Below are 21,870 nucleotides of genomic sequence, written 5' to 3'. Positions count from 1 at the left end.
ATTACTTCATTAAAGCTCATTCTCGAAAAGGCAAGATGTAATACGTGTACTCTGATGTTACAGCTGGCGATCATTTGATTCTACCTGCAAGCCCACAATGGTCATGTGCACTGTCACACAGTGGAAGGGTATTGAAAAGTCGTTTGGGGTTTTATTGTAGTTGGAAAATACTCCAATTATCCAACTGCTACAAATTTGAAACAGTTTTATGAAATCGGTATACCGGTGCAGTCGTTTTCAAAGTATTCAGACCTTACAATATACTTTGGTTGTTATCATCTCTCTAGAGCTCTATTGGATTGACCACGCCATTCTCAAAGGGTACCTACGAAGCATCGAGCATCTGACAACCTAAGCATTGCCTGATGTCTTGCTGGCCGAGTTCATTTACAGGCCAACTTCGCAACTAGCTGAATTACTGTTGTTATTCGAAAACAGACTATGTTGATAACAGATATGAATTCATATTGCTATTGTGAATTAGTTTCTCATCAGAATAGCTGGATGCAATGATTGGCAAATGCGTACACAACTGATGCATGGGTGTAAAAATGTGTATATTTGCCAAATGTCGTGCATATGTAATTAGCGTCCTAGCAACAATAAGTGGAGCATACCCAATCAAAGAACATAAAAAGGATGTGATATGTTTATTGTGTTTACAGACCTGCAAGGAGTGAGGATTGCTAGTGTACTCTGAGCAAAAGTGTTGAGCACAATTGCAAAAGACTTTGACATTGAGAATCCCAAGTTGTCATCCAGACCACAGTTCTGCCCAGATCCACTACTTTGTCACTCTTATAGTCCTACATCAACATGTGGCGTATTGTCATCAGGGGTGCGAGAATCGTGAGATATCCAAGTAAGCGCTCACGAAACAATTGTCGTGAGCAACACACCATGCTTGCAATACCAAGGGAGGAGGAAGTGGTCAGATTCGACCCTTCTGTACCAATTGACAAAGCATTCACCCCTCCATCTGAATGGTAAGCTGAGTTAAACTTAAAACTAGTAAGATCTAATATCCATACACGGACAGGAAGACTACTACACAACCAAAAATGTACACATAAGTTTTAGCCAGAGTGCTCACGACTTGGAGTCGCTCTTTTACGTCAACTATAAACGTAGCAGCTGGTCAAAATACTCTCCAAGCTTGCCTTTTTTCATTATTTTTTTTGTATTGCACTTTCTTTGTTTATGACATCATTTATATAGTATTTAGCTGTTTTCTTGTGTATACATGAACCTCTAACAACAGGTGAATGACTTGGGTTTACTAGTTGTATATTGCGAGTGCACATGTAACTCTTGCCTGATATTTTGCGGTGGGAATTAAAAGAGAGTGACATCAAAGGTAGGTCAAAAGTATGTCCTCATTCGGATGTGAAAGATTAATTGACAGAGGCAGCATCAACCGATGTTTCTTGGTAGGTACAGTACAAGCCGGAACTCGGTAACACGGCTCTTGCGTCTTGGGCGTAGACGAGTTCTCTCGAGCTGTACATTTATCCACACCGGCTGTGTCCTGTCTAGTCTCACGAAATTACGTTCATGCTACACGTACTGTTGCGTCGAAGAACACGTAGTGAGCACAAAATGTAGTAACATGTCCTTGACCTACTTGACCTACAGCGGAGTGCACTAGTGGTGCCGATCACCAAGTGTATGGTGGACCATAGGAGGGTCTATAGGTAGACCACTGCCAGTTAGTGTTTAGTTTCGACACAAAAATAAGTATTCATAAAAGACGTTCATTGTGCATTCTACATTGTGTATTGACACACGTAAACTTAATCGCAATCACAGGTATGGTATAGCCTGACGAGACATATGAATATTGGGGTTAACAGAGTGTCGAACTCTTCATAATTACGCGATTTATTTCGTAAAATCGGTATCACGTATTATTATTTATACAGATAAGTTTATCTGAAAAATACTATTTATTCTAGCTGGATCGGTGTAATTACTTATTCTGAAATATTTTATGATAAGGACGAACAACAAAACGTAGAACATCGGATGTCATCCGGCAAATCTAATTTAAAATCAACATCAGACAACGGCATGAAGTTTTATACACAGAGTTCGAACACATCTATGATATATATTCATATATATTAGCGAGTCAATAAATAAAATTCGTATTCAGAAAACACATGAACGCATTTCTACTAGTGGTTGAATATTCGATGCCGTTTGTGTATTTTGACACATCTACCCATCAAGTCGCAACTGACGTGCAAAAATACATGTCGAAATAGTTTATAATGATTTGTATGACTTCTATTTCAGCATACCTTGAATAACAATATCTTAACACTTACTGTATATACAATACAAACTGTGTAACGACCCGATCATTCACAACATTTCACGTTCATTTGACATTTCTAAGGGAAAAATGAATGAATGTTCGATGTTCAAGGAACGGATTAAAGAATTTGGTTACCTCCCATGCAACGATATCGATGTATATTCATTGAACTGTTTGACCATGGTTTGACCCAACATATAATAAAATACAATATAATGGCGTGATATTCAGATTATCATATCCGCCTACCGACGCTCATTACTATTAATGTTATTCTTAAGAAATACATAACAAATACTTTACTAGCAAATTATTCTCCCACTAATAATAGTTTTCTCCATTGATTGATCACTTGCCTTCTTTTGTTATTCACGTTTTATTGTATCAATTTGGAACGCTGCCCTTTGTATCTAAAGTTGTAAAGTTGGTTTTGTTAAAGTGCTGGGTTAAAGACAATAGAAACCATTAAATCCTGGATGGATTTAGATAAAAGATATTTTAATTTCAACTTAAACTAGGCAAATGTGGTAATATGACCATAGGTATGCCGTTCCGTTTGAAACAAATGAAAGTAATCTGGTGTACAAAGGGGTATAACAGTGATTGAACAAGGTGTTTCATCTTATACAAAATCTAGTCGTTTTTTTTGTGCCGTTCATGATACTGTTTATTAATCTTTCCATGTCAACCTCCGTACTTCGAGAAAGGCATGCACCATGTACATGAACAATAACAATAAATATATTGAACTTTGGTCAAGCAACGGTAGTGATCAGAGTATTCACACACATTTATGAATTTGGAAAAAGTTTATTTTGAATTAGACGCAGTAACACACGATGCTCGGGTCGTGAACTCTCCATGAAATGTGATATCCACGATTCCGTTATTTAGTTTAGTTTACGATGTATGCAGCAGAAATCATCGATGTGAATTTAAAAGTGACATTTCTGTCAAACCATGGAAGTAGAACCCCGGGGTTCTACTTCCATGGTCAAACATAGGACGGGTATACGTTTCACACGATTTTGAACAACGTAATTTTCTAGCTGAAGATAACGGGTTTTGAATGTGGCCTTGCTACATTGCGGTAAGAGATTTACGCACTGGGCAAGGGGATATTTCGACATTCATATAGTACCACTTTGTTTCGTGATTTTTATTAATCTTTGCTTGTAAAGATGTGGTGGAGATGCTATCCAAAGGTAAACACAGTTTAGCCCGCAATGCCACACGTTTGCCCGTCAGTGACAATTTTAATCGCCCTTTTGTTATCCCGATTGACACCTTGTGTTCAACTAAATGACTTCGCCCGCGACAACACAGTAGTGATAATCTCATGAATATTCCAAGGCGGACACGGGCGGTTTTGGACAACCTCGGGCAACACAGGTGATTACCGCCAACTTGAATAAGATCACCTCCCTTACCTGCATGACCTGTGCTTATATGATTACAATAACACTCTATAACGATTTACATTGACGTATGTACTAGTATTTATGGATTTGTGAATGATATGCCAACACATTGTATCATGGAGGATTCTCAGGACTGAATGAAAGATGATTAATTGTAAGAGTGTAAATGAATTGATGTTTCATTATGTTTCAGGTACACAACTCCAGAATTCTATGAGTTAGAGAAGAAGACTATTTTTAGAAAGAACTGGCTGGCCGTGGGTCGGGTAGACCAGGTTTCAAAGCCTGGACATTACTTTACAGGTACAATAGTGAAAATATAAATTATCATCTTTCTGAATCTGAGCCTTCATCATGATCACTGAACTATATTATTATATACACACATACACACAATACGTTCGCGGATAATAATGTCGGACATGCATGACAGACAGACAGACAGACAGACAGACAGACAGACAGACAGACAGACAGACAGATAAATAGATAGATAAATAGATAGATAATATATATATATATATATATATATATATATATATATATATATATATATATATATATGACAACAGAAATTTACAAAATCTCTCATATATAGTAAAATAGGTTTATGATTACCTTAAGTCTTCAAAAATATAATTTTATTCTCTGAGTTATGGCATATTTAAGTTGAGGTACCAAGGAAAGACATGAGAAATTCAAATCCATTTTGATGTTCCATTCAAGAATATTACTTTGCACAATGCTTTCATAACATGACAATATATTGATAACTAAATTACAGCTGATATGGTTGGCGAACCATTGTTAGTATGCAGAGATGAGAAGGGGAACCTGAAAGCGTTCTTCAATGTATGTTGCCACCGTGGTATGCCAGTAGCGAAAGATGACGGCACAGTTGATCAATTCACATGCTCTTACCATGGATGGGTTTATGCACTTGACGGTAGACTTAAGATAGCTAGAAAGATGAAGGGCATCAAAGATTTCAAGGCATCAGACAACGGCTTGACATCTCTGCCTGTAACCACTTGGGGCCCAATGGTTTTCGTGAAGATGACACCCGGCCAATATCAGACTGGAGAAAATATGGTACACCTGAAAAAGTTGGAAAACCACTTGGAAGAATTCGGCTACTCACAAGGTAACGCCATCTTCGTCGAAAGTAAGATACACCAGATCAAGAGTAACTGGAAGGTAGTTGTTGAAAATTTTAGTGATGGAGGTTATCATGTGGATGTCACACACAAGAAATTGACTGATGAATATTACGATGCAAAATCTCTCAATATGCTTGAGGTGAACGAAGACTTCACTCTTCAAGTCCTAAGAAGTAAAGCCAATACTCCGAAGGCTTTGAACCGCATTGGCGATTGGTCATCGTACAACTACATCTATCCTAACTTCATGATAAGTCGATATGGTCCCTGGTTGGAAACGATCATGACTCTCCCTCGTGGCTACGGTAAAACAGATTTCGTCTTCAATTTTTTCTTGGATAAAAATTATATGGAAACGATGTCGAAAGAAGAAGCAGGAGAATATATTAAGAAGAGCACAACAGTGGCCCATGCTGTCCAAGAAGAAGACAACGTCGTATGCGAAGCTGTTCAAAAAGGTCTAGCATCATCTGCATACACGGCTGGTCGATATGCACCATCAGTAGAAAAGTCGCAGTATGTTTTCCACACCAGGCTTGCCAAGGAACTAAGAAGCGTTTATCAATATTAACATGCTGCCATATCTTTGACTCGGAAATGAAATGACAAGTTTGAGAATGGGAAATTACGTTGACTTCTAATTTACTCCATCTCAACATCGAAATATTGAAGTCGGGAATAGATAAACGTCTCGAGAATAGTTTTGGAAAACATTTCTGTTACTGGGTAATATACGAAATAGAAATTTGATATTTACTTCGATCTAGATGCCAGAGGAGTTTAGGATGACATGACATCACAAGTAGGCAGTTTTCACAGTATTCTTTGTGGCAAAAGTTCCCTAAATGGCTGCACACAGTGAAACTCAACATGGCAGAGTTTTGACATTTCAAGTCGCATAACCATAATACCTTTCAGTTTATTACTCACATATTGATTAAACACATAACGAAAAGCTAAACTTAAAGTGCAAAATGTTTGATTGAACCTTTCCTTAAATTCACATTTTAAATTTATGGAGACACTTGGTATAGAAAATACCGGTGGAAAGATAATCAACAAAGCGGATCTTTTTATCTTTCCACGGGTGTCTATTGTACATATGCCCGACAAGTTCACAGGATAGCAGGATTAGTCCATCTCACCCTTGCTAGACTAGGTGATGATAATACACACTGTCTCACCCCTTGCCAGGCTAGGTGATGATAATACTGAGATAAAAGTGTACACATTCGGATAGGGACACACAGCATGCAGTGTTCACGGCGAAACAATTAAATAAGCCATGCAACATTCACAAGCCCTGATAGGGTTGAACAACGAGACGTGTCTTATAGTTTAGCTCATATGAAAACCTGTGTAAAATTAGTTTTTTTTAAATGTTTACCGTTTCTTTTGAATGGTAACAGTTGTACTCTTACTGTGCAGTCACTACTAAATTCATGATGCAGTAGTATGAGTTATTTTTAATACTACTCGCCTCAACAACAATTTTTCCGTAATTAAGTTCTCCTCGTAATGTTGGCAAACTATTTAGGTCCGGGTCGTACTCTTGCATTTCATTCTTCAGACCATGGATGATTCCCCTATACTTCCATGTTCAGGCATATGGTTTCTGACTTCGCTGGACTTCGTTAGTGGTCTGAGTTTTACTTGAACTACAAAGGTCAACCCAATTCACACCTTCTAAATCTCCCTTTGGAAGTACACTATCCAATACTGATAAGACTTCAGCAGCAACTCGGACAAGGAGTTGGTTATACCATAGACCCTACACCAAGTAGGGTCTATGGTTATACCCCGCTACACAAACTTTAATGTTAGCTCCGGTAGAGGACTGTTAATCCTGTACATGTAAAATACTGAGTCAACATTTTGACAGCTAAAGGGTATAAGTCGGGTTATGTTGTTCTATGTCATTAAGTATAGGTCAAGAGTCTCACATGAAGTGCTAAATTATAACTTAGATGATATCAGCTGCTAAATTGATATGGGTGTTATTAAGCTGTTGTTTTCTTAATCTAATTAACTATTGTATAAACATTTTCCAAAATAGGGAAAGAAAGTGATTGTTTGTTTCTTTCAAAAGGATTGTTTATTAACCATTTATGGGATGAAGAAATTCTGATTTCGGATTCGAATAAAATGTGGAATTTAGATATACACAGATGTTGGTTTTATTTTGGGCAGACTTGGAAGGATGCTACGGAACACTGTGCTCCTTGTGGCAAGAGGCGATCAGGGGCAAATTCACATACAAAAGAACGTTTGCTATTTTGACTAAGTAACTTGAAGAACTGAGTTGAAACTGTGTCATGAACTATTCTGTGTATATTTACTTCCACCAAACGTAAATCTCGAGTTTTTCCCCAGGTCCTAATGAAGATTCCGATACCACTAAGTGTGGAATTCGGTGTGGAATGTAAGGAGTTTATGATTGGAACGGACAAGCCATAGGCAAACCCAGACAAGGCGTAAAACAAGAGCATTTATAAAGGGCAATTCATCACTTTAGCTATGAAACATTTGTAATTTATTCAGATATTTAAAGGGAAATATACAATTCTTTATTTACTTTTGATGACAGAGAAAGTGACAACAGTATGATTCAAATTAACACTTGCACTAGTCGTTGAATCATTTGACAGATGTATATATGATAATAGATTTGACAAGCTGACCGAATGATAACACCCCACTTATGGGTAAAATAATTACGTGTACCTTACGTCTGGTATAATACTAATGTTGCCATGCCTTCGATGACGTCTACTTGGGTCGGTAAAACAGTTGACAATATACTAGGTGAAACTTTATCCGATCATCTATTTTGTTGTTTACGAAATCCAAATGATCCAAATGACAAAGAAGAAATATCTTATTGTTATGATAATGCAAATTACTTATAGTAAGAAACGCCGATTTGGGTATGGGTTTGAAGATAAGACGTGAACCAAAAATGTTACAGGAAGTTAGTTTCTCACGACTTAATTAACTTGAGGTTGAATTTACTGATATATATATATATATATATATATATATATATATATATATATATATATATATATATATATATATATATATATATATATATATATATATATATATATACATAAAAATGAAAGAAGACGAGTCTGATATTACATAGTGGAATTACACTACGGACCGTTTCACCCGAAGGATCGTCAGGTGTAATAGTGTGGTTTAATAGTATTCGTTAGCTATACATCCTGCATTATGTACATAACTTGTGTGTGTTCACTGATGGCTGTGTGTACACAAAAAGATTGACAACAAAGGTTACGTATTATTAAGTAAGAACTTGTTAGCGTGCCGGCATTTACTGATTAATTCAGTTCTGCTGTTCAAGTTCGTTGATTTGTCGGCAGTTATAATAAAATATTTTTCCCAGAGGCATAGTTGACATCGTTTGGTAACGTTAGAGTATGAGGAAGCCTGCTTGAGAACTGACCAGTGTACGTCGTAATTAATGTTGCTGTCTTTTAGGTGCCAAATGTATTTACTGAGTGCAGTGTCTTTCTTCTTGTGATCAAGTTTAAATGAAGACTTGTGGTTGTTAAACCTGCTTTTGAATTCTGTGTCACTAACGTCTATGTATGATTTGTGATCTTGATTAGTGGTGACTGTTGCTTTGTAAACAACGCTTTTTTTGAGGCATTTTCCTGCGAGAGGGCACTCCTTTGGTTTTCTGCAGTTACAGGTATTTTGTTGTGTTTGCTTAGCTTTTGAAAGTATGGCTTTATTATGACCGCTGATTAATTTACCCATGTTGTCCATGCAACTATAGCTCACTTTGGTATTATTACGGTTGAAGATATATATATATATTCTCAAGAAGATAACTGAAGCTAACCAGGTTCTACTCCACACCTCACAAAGAATGAATAAAGTCATGCCACAACTACCCATCATAGCCTACCGTAAACCTGCCACTGTTGGTGATATTCTACATCAAAACAAAATAAGACACGCCAAATCCAACCAAATTACATGGGGGTGCAAACCTTGTAACACTGCAAGATGTTCCTGTTGCTCCGTTATGCAAAATACCAAACATTTCACGGCTACTACAACTGGTAAAATATTCCTCATCAAAGATGGTGTTAACTGCAAATCAAGTAACGTAATCTATGCTCTCACTTGCCAGAAATGCAACGTACAATATATAGGAAAAAAACACTTAACCATTTCACAAACGCATCAAAGGTCATCGTTCTAACATAAGAAATAACAAAACTGATAGATCACCATATGTAGTTCCACACTTCAGGACACAGGACATTCACCCAAAGACAACGCCCTCAAAGCTACAATACTTTGTCTTGTACGCGGTTCGGATGCAGACATAACTAAACAACTGGAGTCTGTGGATTAATAGAGCTGGAACCCTACATCCCCATGGACTTAATGAATACGAATCATCTGGCATACATATATATATATATATATATATATATATTACTTTGACAGAAATACTATCCGTAAAAATATCATCGTCTTCATTCATGTAGCATTCGTCTTAGAATTACTCTGTCAGAATAAATTCTTCCATAAATAATAATTCAACATTGACTATATAATTGTTGAACACCAAGTAGCCTAGTTAATATCATTAAATATGCAAGGGCTTTATTGAAAACAAAGATATCACCGATAAAATCAACTTTTGCCAAGTATTGATAAGCCATTCTGAAATTGTTTCTTGAAATATGAAAATCAACATTTTTTGCAAAATGATATGCAAACCAGAATAGTTAATGTCTGAATTTCGCTCAATATTTATAGTTATTAGACTTAACTACATATTATATTTGAACAATATTTCTTGTTTATGTGTTACCACTAAAGGCGTTTACGTGACTCTGTAATCATTACATATAAATGAGAATATAAATGAAAATAAATTATATATTATGTGTCAATAATTGCATTTTATGCGTCGTAGCCATAACATCATAAGCTTACCATTACATCAGTATTATTTGGGTCTATATCGACACGTAATTTCAGTTATATTCATACCACATAGCCGGCTACGTAAAAGCCATGGACAAAATGTTGTTTATAATTCATACGTATACTACTCAACCGATCGCCAGAGGAGCGGCATTCATTTCAACTATAGCTAAACGCGTTGGGGTCAACGCACGTCTGGGTCAAAGTTGAATATGAGATTGCCGGGGCCCCACTGACCTCTTTCAATCTAGACTCTGTACCCTACACCGTGTACTCTGATCCCTTTGATCAGAGTGTATTGATACCTAGGTCCTTGCTACACCCCTACTAGTACGCTGTCAAATTAATATGCGGAGGTAATCTATAGTATAGAGCTGCTCTGTACTGTACACGCTCCTGGTACACGCTCGCGACGACTGCACATACACGGGTTTACATTCGGCAATATGTCTGGCGCTAAACGGCTTGAGGGCAAAGTGGCAATAGTGACAGCCTCAACAGACGGGTAAGACACTATTTGGATTACATTTCGGGTAGTTGCTATGTGGATATTATTGTAGAATTTGTGTTGTTTTCTTCTCACTGAGTGCACAACAAGTAGACTGGCGCACTAAGTTGAAGCAGGCAGACACAGGCAGCAAACAATGGAAGCAGGCAGAAATGACCTTTGACCTTGAACATCGAACCCTCTAGCTTACTGTCAAATTACTGTATAGCAAGAAACAAGGACTTTACCTTTCTTTATCAGTTTCACAGACTTTCAGAAGTGATAAATCATAGAAGTAACATAATATAAGACATAAATGAAAACCCGAAGTAACTTTTTAAAAAAAATTGAGATATTTACATGTTGTAAGTATTAACCAAACAATTATTTTCTCCCCATGCAAGAGTTACTGTGTATTCACCATGCTTCAAAATACAGCTCTATGAAATCTGTATTATTAAAGTTGGTTTTACCTAAATTTTTTGTCTTTTATACCCTTCAAAGAGTTAACTATAATAATGGGAATGTTACTAATTCATGGATTTCACGACTTCTCCTTGCAAACCAGTGTTCACACTATTCACATAGTATATACAACACTGTATAAATGATAAAAAAAATTCTACACAGAAACATGCGGTGCATTATGGGATATTCCATTATTTCATACACAAATCAAATGCTTTTTCATTTCAAACCATTCAGTGTGCACATTATTAAATCACCAATTAGGCCTAGTAGAGTACTATGTATGCTATAAAAAAGTAGGTATTTCATACACACATTCAAAGGTTTTTTTTCTTCCACACCATTCAGTGTGCAAACAATACAAGCATTAGGCCGAGTACAATAATATATCAGCCATCGTATTATATATGTGACTTTTGATAAATTTCGTCGTTCATACCCAGCAGACACAGAAAGATGTGATGCATTATGGGAAATTTCACTATTTCATACACAAATCAACCCCACTTTTCTAGCAAACCATAGAGTGTGCACACTATTCACATATTAGGCCTAGTACACTACTATATGAGCTATCAAATGATATATGTGACTTTATATAAATATCGTCTTTCATACCCAGCAGACACACTTTTATTTAGGAAATTATAGGAATATTTACAAATTTTGATGAAACTACACGTGCGTTTTCTAGCAAACAATTGAGTGTGCACACTATTCACCTATTAGGCCTAGTAAAATATCATATCAGCTATTATATGATATATGTGACTTTATATGAATTTCGTCGTTGATACCAGGCAGACACTGAAAGATGTGATGCATTATGGGAAATTTCATTATTTCATATACAAATTAAATTCACTTTTCTAGCAAACCATTGAGTGTGCACACTATTCACACATTAGGCCTAGTACACTACTATATGAGCTATCAAATGATATATGTGACTTTATATAAATTTGTCTTTCATATCCAGCAGACACACCTTCATTTAGGAAATTATAGGAATTTTTACAAATTTGGATGAACTGCACATGTGTTTTCTTGCAAACAATTGAGTGTGCACATTATTCATATAGTAGGCTTAATAAAGCTATATATAAGCTATAACATGATATATTTCACTTTTCATGAATTTCGTCTTTCATACCCAGCAGACACAGATGTATTTGGTGCATTCTGTGAAATTTCACTATTTCATACACAAATCAAACGCACTTTTCTAGCAAACCATTGAGTGTGCACACTAATCACGTATTAGGTCTAGTACAATACTATATCAGCTATCATGTCATATATGTGACTTTAAATAAATTTTGTCTTTTATACCCAGCAGACACGCTTTTATTTAGGAAATTATAGCAATATTTACTAATTAGTTGAAACTTCATGTGCGTTTTGCTTGCAAACAATTGAGTGTGCACACTATTCGTATGGTAGGCTTAATACACTTATATATAAGCTATAACATGATATATTTCACTTTTCATAAATTTCGTCTTTCTTTAAGAATACCCAGCAGACACAGATGTATTTGGTGCATTCTGGGAAATTTCACTATTTCATACACAAATGAAATTCACTTTTCTAGCAAACCATTGAGTGTGCACACTAATAACGTATTAGGTCTAGTACAATACTATATCAGCTATCATGTCATATATGTGACTTTAAATAAATTTCGTCTTTCATACCCAGCAGACACACTTTTATTGGAAATTATAGGAATATTTACAAATTTTGATGAAACTGTACATGCGTTTTCTTGCAAACAATTGAGTGTGCACATTATACATATAGTAGGCTTAATACAGTTATATATCAGCTATAACATGATATATTTCACTTTTGATAAATTTCATCTTTCATACCCAGCAGACACAGAAAGATGTGGTGCATTCTGGGAAATTTCACTATTTCATACACAAATCAAACCCACTTTTCTAGCAAACCATTGAGTGTGCACACTATTCACCTATAAGGCCTAGTACAATATTATATCAGCTAATGTACTAGGCCTAATAGATGAATAGTGTGCACACTCAATTGTTTGCAAGAAAACGTACGTGCAGTTTTATCAAAATTTGTAAATATTCCTATAATTTCCTAAATAAAAGTGTGTCTGCTGGGTATGAAAGACAAAATTTATATAAAGTCACATATATCATTTAATAGCTCATATAGGAGTGTATTAGGCCTAATATGTGAATAGTGTGCACACTCAATGGTTTGCTAGAAAAGTGAATTTCATTTGTGTATGAAATAGTGACATTTCCCATAATGCATCACATCTTTCTGTGTCTGCTGGGTATCAACGACGAAATTTATCAAAAGTGAAATATATCATGTTATAGCTTATATATAAGTGTATTAAGCCTACTATATGAATGATGTGCACACTCAATTGTTTGCAAGAAAACGCATGTGCAGTTCATCAAAATTTGTAAATATTCCTATAATTGTATAAATAAAAGTATGTCTGCTGGGTATGAAAGACGAAATTTATATAAAGTCACACATATCATTTTATAGCTCATATAGTAGTGTACTAGGCCTAATACGTGAATAGTGTGCACACTCAATGGTATGCTAGAAAAGTGAATTTGATTTGTGTATTAAATAATGAAATTTCCCAGAATGCACCATATGTTTCTGTGTCTGCTGGGTATCAATGACAAAATTTATATAAAGTCACATATATCATATAACAGCTGATATGATATTGTACTAGGCCTAATATGTGAATAGTGTGCACACTCAATTGTTTGCAAGAAAACGCACGTGCAGTTTCATCAAAATTTGTAAATATTCCTATAATTGTATAAATAAAAGTGTGTCTGCTGGGTATGAAAGACGAAATTTATTTAAAGTCACATATACCATTTAATAGCTCATGTAGGAGTGTACTAGGCCTAATATGTGAATAGTGTGCACACTCAATGGTTTGCTAGTAAAGTGAATTTCATTTGTGTATGAAACAGTGAAATTTCCCACAATGCACCACATCTTTCTGTGTCTGCTTGGCATCAACGACGAAATTTATCAAAATTGAAATATATTATGTCATAGCATATATATAACTGTATTAAGCCTACTATATGAATTATGTGCACACTCAATTGTTTGCAAGAAAACGCATGTGCAGTTCATCAAAATTTGTAAATATTCCTATAATTGTATAAATAAAAGTGTCTGCTGGGTATGAAAGACGAAATTTATATAAAGTCACATATATCATTTAATAGCTCATATAGTAGTGTACTAGGCCTAATATGTGAATAGTGTGCACACTCAATGGTTTGCTAGAAAAGTGAATTTGATTTGTGTATGAAATAATGAAATTTCCCAGAATGCACCATATATTTCTGTGTCTGCTAAGGTATCAATGACAAAATTTATATAAAGTCACATATATCATATAACAGCTGATATGATATTGTACTAGGCCTAATAGGTGAATAGTGTGCACACTCAATTGTTTGCAAGAAAACGCACGTGTAGTTTCATCAAAATTTGTAAATATTCCTATAATTTCCTAAATAAAAGTGTGTCTGCTGGGTATGAAAGACAAAATTTATATAAAGTCACATATATCATTTAATAGCTCATATAGTAGTGTACTAGTCCTAATATGTGAATAGTGTGCACACTCAATGGTTTGCTAGAAAAGTGAATTTCATTTGTGTATGAAACAGTGAAATTTCCCAGAATGCACCATATCTTTCTGTGTCTGCTTGGCATCAACGACGAAATTTATCAAAATTGAAATATATTATGTCATAGCATATATATAACTGTATTAAGCCTACTATATGAATAATGTGCACACTCAATTGTTTGCAAGAAAACGCACGTGCAGTTTCATCAAAATTTGTAAATATTGCTATAATTTCCTGAATGAAGGTGTGTCTGCTGGGTATAAGAGACAAAAATCTATTTAAAGTCACGTGTATCATATAATAGCTGATATAATATTGTACTATTCCTAATACGTGTATAGTGTGCACACTCAATGGTTTGCAAGAAAAGTGCATTTGATTTTTGAATGAAATAATGAAATGTCCCATAATGCACCACATCTTTCTGTGTCTGTTGGGTATGAAAGACGAAATTTATCAAAAGTGAAATACATCATAATATAGCTTATATATACCTGTATTAAGCCTACTACATCAATAGTGTGCACACTCAATTGTTTGCAAGTGAAAAACATCATATGATAGCTGATATTGTACTGTACTAGGCCTAATAGGGGTATAGTGTGCACACTCATTAGGTTTCATTATTGTATGAAATAGTGAAATTTCCCATAATGCACCATATATTAATGTGTCTGCTGGGTATAAAAGTCGAAGTTTATTCAAAGTCACATATATAATATGATGGCTGATATATTATTGTACTCGGCCTAATGCTTGTATTGTTTGCACACTGAATGGTGTGCACATGTGGAAGAAAAAAAACCTTTGAATGTGTGTATGAAATACCTACTTTTTTATAGCATACATAGTACTCTACTAGGCCTAATTGGTGATTTAATAATGTGCACACTGAATGGTTTGAAATGAAAAAGCATTTGATTTGTGTATGAAATAATGGAATATCCCATAATGCACCGCATGTTTCTGTGTAGAATTTTTTTTATCATTTATACAGTGTTGTATATACTATGTGAATAGTGTGAACACTGGTTTGCAAGGAGAAGTCGTGAAATCCATGAATTAGTAACATTCCCATTATTATAGTTAACTCTTTGAAGGGTATAAAAGACAAAAAATTTAGGTACAACCAACTTTAATAATACAGATTTCATAGAGCTGTATTTTGAAGCATGGTGAATACACAGTACTCTTGCATGGGGAGAAAATAATTGTTTGGTTAATACTTACAACATGTAAATATCACAATTTTTTTTTAAAAAGTTACTTCGGGTTTTCATTTATGTCTTATATTATGTTACTTCTATGATTTATCACTTCTGAAAGTCTGTGAAACTGATAAAGAAAGGTAAAGTCCTTGTTTCTTGCTATACAGTAATTTGACAGTAAGCTAGAGGGTTCGATGTTCAAGGTCAAAGGTCATTTCTGCCTGCTTCCATTGTTTGCTGCCTGTGTCTGCCTGCTTCAACTTAGTGACTGGCGCGGGACTGGCAACCCTTTGTCCCGACCCTTTGCACGGTGACCCCCGGATTGGCCCTCTCAGACGACTCAGGCTGCAATAGTACAGTTCACTTATTTAATACACTGTATGAAGAATAAAAAATTATGAAGGCTCCCTTTGTGTTGGTGTTCACCAATGTACAAGCGAAAGGGAAAGGGGTTGGAACCGTTGGATGAAGGGTTGAAGGAGCGTTATTTATTTACGATGACACATAAATAATGATATTGTAGAGTTGGTTAGAGGGTCTTCTTAGACTCCCTAGGGTCACAACAGTGGGGTTGACTTTCATAAGCGCGACTTGACTTTCGCAACACTGGCTTCGTGAACCTATTTGTGAACATTTACAAAGAAAAGTCTTCCCTATAGTCCAATTTCGAAGTTCAATTTACTTGAACGCTCTGCCCGCGAAGAGCAGTTAGTCTAAGATCTTGTGTAGCCGATGAGGGCGCACCGTACAGGGAGAGGGAGAGAGAGAGAGAGAGAGAGAGAGAGAGAGAGAGAGAGAGAGAGAGAGAGAGAGAGAGAGAGAGAGAGAGAGAGAGAGAGAGAGAGAGAGAGAGAGAGAGAGAGAGAGAGAGAGAGAGAGAGAGAGAGAGAGAGAGAGAGAGAAAATGTACAATGAATTCATTTTGCCCTTTCCCACAATTGTATAGAATTGGACTTGCAATAGTCCGGAAGTTAGCGCAAGATGGCGCCAAAGTGATGTTGAGCAGCCGAAAACAACAAAATGTTGACGCTGCTGTAAATCAACTTAAATCAGAAAATCTAAATGTATCTGGTGTTGTATGTCATGTTGGTAAAGAAGATCACAGGACGAAGTTGATTGAAGAGGTGACAATATATATATTTTTTAAAAGACTTTTTTTTGTATTAAAAATTAGAGCGCTATTGCCAGTTCAGAGGGAAAAATGTAATCGACTATGTACTACTATGTGGTAAGTTGGTTCTCAGAAGCGTTATGATTTATTTCCGGGATGAAGTCCGACTTTCGAAAAGAAACCCTACAAGCAGTGTACATCGTAACTGTTGCGTTCGTTCTATAATACTATCTAGCTCGTGTTCGTAGTTTTCATTATTATGTTTTAGATTTACTCGTGTGTGAAAATTCATGTGTTATGTAACCACTTTCACAATTCATGGAATAGCATTTTCATATTATGATTTGCTTGTTTTGCTATTCTGAATTACAGACTGTCAAACAATATGGTGGCATTGATATCTTGGTTTCAAATGCAGCTGTCAACCCAACGTTTGGACCTGTGCTTGATGTGAGTAAAACATTGATCAAAAGTATTATAAAATGTACAAGCATTCACTTTGAATCGTTTACGACATTTGCAAATCATTCGTGCCCTCATCCGGGATATCATGAATACATGTTGATACATACTTTATACTTTCACAGCAGCTGAACAAAGGCAAAATATGACAAAATGTTCGCGGGACGTGTTTCCGCGAAAAAAAGCTTATCCAGTTAAAATAAATTCTGCGTCAAAAATGTACGACTACAGTACATCATTTATTACTTTAACTTTAGTACCTTGTTTCGTAAAGCATGTGAGCCATTTGTAAAGCTAAAACCCAAGAGTCCACATCAAAAGTAACATTTATCGAAGTTCTCCCATATATTTCAAAGATAATACATTGTGACAATAGACCGTGACTGAAATATTCATCTTTAGTAATATTGTGCGTGTGGGCGCCCTCAACTTTCAATCGCTCCCATAACGACAAATCATTCAATCGGTACAGAATCCTGTTAGCCAACTAATAAACCATACTGATATTCAATGCCTATAATTGTGTGATAGTTGATAATTATTCTATGTCAATTTTTTTCTGTTGTTTTTTTTAAATGTAGACTCCGGAGCAGGCATGGGACAAGGTATGTAAATATATGAAATATTCATTATGCTTCACCTTTTGTGAGACGATTTAATAGGTTAAAGACATCACTTCTTGCCACTAGTTCTGTCTGTATTTTTTATTTCTATGAAGTTTGAAGTGACAAGAAAGTGAAAAAATTACTAACCTTAAACGAACACACTCTCGACACAGATACCTGAACTTGAAGGGACGATTGTAGATGAATTTCTCACATTTTGACTCATAATTGAATTGGTCTCTCTCTATATCTCTCTATCTCTTTCTCCCCCCCCCCTCTCTCTCTCTGACATGTTTTCTCTGTTTTGATTTTTCAGATATTTGACATTAATGTCAAAGCCACTTTTCTGCTAGTGAAAGCCATAGTACCACACATAGAAAAGAGAGGGTGAGGCTATTAGATATGTGTATTATAATAGAAAAATGTATTTGTGATTGTAGAGGGGATGGTCGTCGAAGGGTTGATGTCAATGACTTTTCCAAAAAAGAATTGTTTAACCCCAGTCTAACCTCTTTAATGATGTAGACGTCTTTCCCCAATGTATTTTAATCAAACACTGACAATTTACCTCGTGGAAAGGTTCATATTTTGTTACACCGGGATTCGTGGTTGTGGTGGGTAAATGGAAGCTACGTATACTTTACGACAATTTAAAATGGGTTGCAATATTCCTGACGTACAGATATTGAAAATCACTCTGAGTATCAAACAATATTTGATTAGCATTTGGATTTTATTAATCTAGCGGTGGTGCCATTGTCTTGGTGTCTTCGATTGGTGGTTATAACCCTTCACAGGTAAGCACATTTAAAGATGAGAATAGTTGTTTGGGGAAAATATTGCCAAGAGAGAACAAATGAGTTTTTCTATTCACTCGTTTAGTTTCTCATTTTGTTTATGTGGGTTGTCACTTTTGTTTCCACTCCATTTGTTATTTGAAAGTCAGATTAACGCAGGAAATAATTATAAAATGCAAATATTGTTCGATTTTTATGTGTTTGCAGAGTTTGTAATAATTGAATTATGTGTCAATTTAGTTTTTAGCAGCATACGGAACGAGTAAGACGGCCATGTTTGGAATGACAAGGGGTTTGATGCAAGAGTGTGCAGATCTGAACATCCGGCTCAACTGTATCGCCCCCGGGTTGATTCAAACAAGATTCAGTGAAGCAGTAAGTATAAGCAGAGCATAAGAATGCCACCGTTGTCACACACACGCATACACACACACACACACACACAGAGGCAGACACAATAACATACAACCACATACATACATACATACATACATACATACATACATACATACATACATGCATGCATGCATACATGCACGCACACACACACACATAAATACATACATACATACATACATACATACATACATACATACATACAAATGTACGTACGTACGTAAGTACGTTTGTGCGTAACGTGTATGCTTGCATTTGTGTGTGTACCTGCTTGCGTACACACATGCATGTTGATAGACAAACAGACAGACAGAGAGTAAAGAAAAAACAGCGTTCTGTAACATACTTCTGCAGGATGTATACAGCAACCTAACTACTAGTACAAACCAATGGAAAGTATCCAATGTTCAACAATAAATTAAAATATTGCCTAAAGATTATGAATCAAATTTAATGTAACTTTGGTATTTCAACAGGGAAAGTTTTCTATATAATTATGTACTTCACCGGGGTTCACCGACATGTTTTCGATGAAATTGCACCCCCCCCCCCCCGTGTCAACAAAGTATCAAGCAACCTCATTGGATTCCAAAATGGGTCGATTTTGTGACTCCTATTTATTTTCTCGATTTCAACTGAGAATGGGTTTCAGATATCTTTAACAAAGTAACAGCAAAAGTTATATATAACATACTATAAGCCATGATATCACTCTATTTTTCATATAGTTATGGAAAGACCCAAGTGCAAGAGAAATGGCTCTCAGTACTATTCCAATGAGACGGTAGGAACTTGTTCTGTGTAGTTTATTCTTTCTTTTCCTAAAAAAAAGCTAAGTAATATAATTCATATACTCGATAAATTTGTTTTTATTGCCAGTCATACCTTTTTTTTAGACTATTGTCTTAGAAATGGAGTGTGAGGGGTACATTCGAAGTCCCTTCCAATGCTGGCATTGGTCCAGTCTGATGTAGTGTACACAGCGCGAATTATTTTAGGCTGTTATGTTTGCTGTCGTTTGTTCTTTTGTACATACATCTGACACCATAGGTTTTCTCGAGCCCCTCGAGAGCGCTCATTTGAGAGAATTAACTCATGAGAATACGTAATGTGCCGAAACTTATGGGTACAGTACTTCAGAGCACTCTGTTTGAAAAGGGCACTAACACAGATCACAGACAACGATGTTTATTGTTATTTGGTGGTTCTTTTACTTTCAATCTTGAACGTTAAACAGCAAATATGTGTAAATAGTAATCCTCAGATTAAGTATATTTTCGAGTAGCTAGACTTGATTAGTCTATGCATGACTATTTCTAGCTACATTTCCTACAATTGTCGTCACACGTCCAATTGAAGTGGACGAAATTGTCACTGTCGTTGCTGTTGTTATTTTGTTTTGTTTGTTTTTCGTAGGAAATAAAGTTATAAAGTTATAATATATCGTAAGACAAGATTGGGTTCGGGAAAACCTATGGTATTGTGACAAGTACAGATAAATGTAAGCAGTGCTCACAAAAGAACAAACGACGGTAAACGTAACAGCCAAAAAGAAATCGAGCCGTGTACACTTCATCGGATTTTAATCAGATTGACATGGGCCCTGGTGTGCACAGTTTCTTGAGATCGTGGTTAATCTTAGAGGATCTTAGGATCTGTCAGTTAGCTTTTACGTCACCTCAGTTTTTCATGCGCACAGCTCTAATTTTATGTTTTCTATAACAGACTAGGACAACCATCAGAATGTGCGGGCGCTGTTTCCTTTCTTTGTTCAGATGAGGCATCCTTTATCACTGGGGAAACCATCGTCATTGCTGGCGGCGTATTTTCAAGATTGTAACTTTATGGAGGTGAAGTAATCTTAATTTCTTTCAACAAAAGTTATTCTTTACCACTTTTACAAATAAACTATAACATAATTAAAACATTACTGTTTTAGGGCGATTTACCTAAATTGCATACATTTGTGACGCCAGAATCATCGGCCGAAGCTTGTATAAGTGGCTAGGCGATCCCGAACAGACAGTATGTCGCCCTCTATGTCGTTTTGTATAAAGAAAGTACTTGGCGCCAACGCGTAGCTTATATTGCATTCAGAATGTAATACATTAGAGTTCATATATGGGCACACAGTGATTATTAGAAATGTGATAAAGAAGCCATTATAAGGAGTTTGACAATATAATTTGGATCTGTCAATAATGTAGTACCCCACTAGATCAGTCCTGCGCAAACTCAGTGAGATACTTCAATTTATAAACCTCACTATGACACCTTGTGCTAACATAAAAACCCTCACAGCCGCGAAATATTTCAACGTGTTCATGATGAATTTTTTTCCTAATCAAAATTCAGCAAACCCGTGTAACGTATGTTTACTATTGTTCTTACAGTTACAGCACTGAAAGGAGCTGTACACCATGCCAGTGTATATGGCCTACTCATGAATTCCTGTCAACAAGTGTGTTGCCTTCATTTATTCACGAAAAATTCATCCTCCACGTTGGTTTGATACAATTCCTTTCTCGTCATATAAAAAATCGTTAATGTCTGCTACATGTACTCCTAAAAATCCAAATAAAATCCAAAAATCAGCGAAACTGGTGTAAATAATAAAGGATACCGCAGCTGCTTGGAATAGTTTGTCAAGAATGCTCATTTGCATCAATTAGGTTGCCGAAGATTTTTCAACTTTGACCATTGATGAATGTCGTTCCTTTTGAAGATAGATTTTTATTTTGACTAATAAAGTTCAATTGGTTGGAATCTCATTGCTATTTTTATCATTCATTCATT

At 35.8% G+C, this 21,870-nt stretch overlaps 1 protein-coding gene and 1 pseudogene across 2 annotated transcripts; both read left to right on the top strand.

The window, feature by feature from the left end:
• The first annotated feature begins 847 nt into the window (after nt 1–847).
• LOC144438023 (uncharacterized) lies at nt 848–5,472 on the top strand (annotated as a pseudogene). The gene is made up of 3 exons (XR_013481022.1): nt 848–986; nt 3,935–4,044; nt 4,526–5,472. The product of XR_013481022.1 is annotated as an uncharacterized LOC144438023 (transcript).
• A 4,660-nt stretch (nt 5,473–10,132) lies between these two features.
• On the top strand, nt 10,133–21,794 carry LOC144437206 (dehydrogenase/reductase SDR family member 4-like). Its single transcript, XM_078126099.1, has 10 exons — nt 10,133–10,383; nt 16,650–16,827; nt 17,187–17,264; nt 17,858–17,881; nt 18,198–18,268; nt 18,627–18,678; nt 18,919–19,053; nt 19,803–19,858; nt 20,800–20,924; nt 21,468–21,794. Exons 1-9 carry the CDS (start codon nt 10,325–10,327, stop codon nt 20,912–20,914), a joined length of 768 nt encoding a protein of 255 aa, XP_077982225.1. The 5' UTR covers nt 10,133–10,324; the 3' UTR covers nt 20,915–20,924; nt 21,468–21,794.
• The last annotated feature ends 76 nt before the right edge of the window (nt 21,795–21,870 follow it).

The sequence above is a fragment of the Glandiceps talaboti genome, chromosome 7, assembly GCF_964340395.1.
Source record: "Glandiceps talaboti chromosome 7, keGlaTala1.1, whole genome shotgun sequence".
Taxonomy (NCBI): Eukaryota; Metazoa; Hemichordata; class Enteropneusta; family Spengelidae; genus Glandiceps; species Glandiceps talaboti.
Note: the sequence above shows the minus strand (reverse complement) of the source record. Positions and strands in the feature narration are given on the sequence as shown.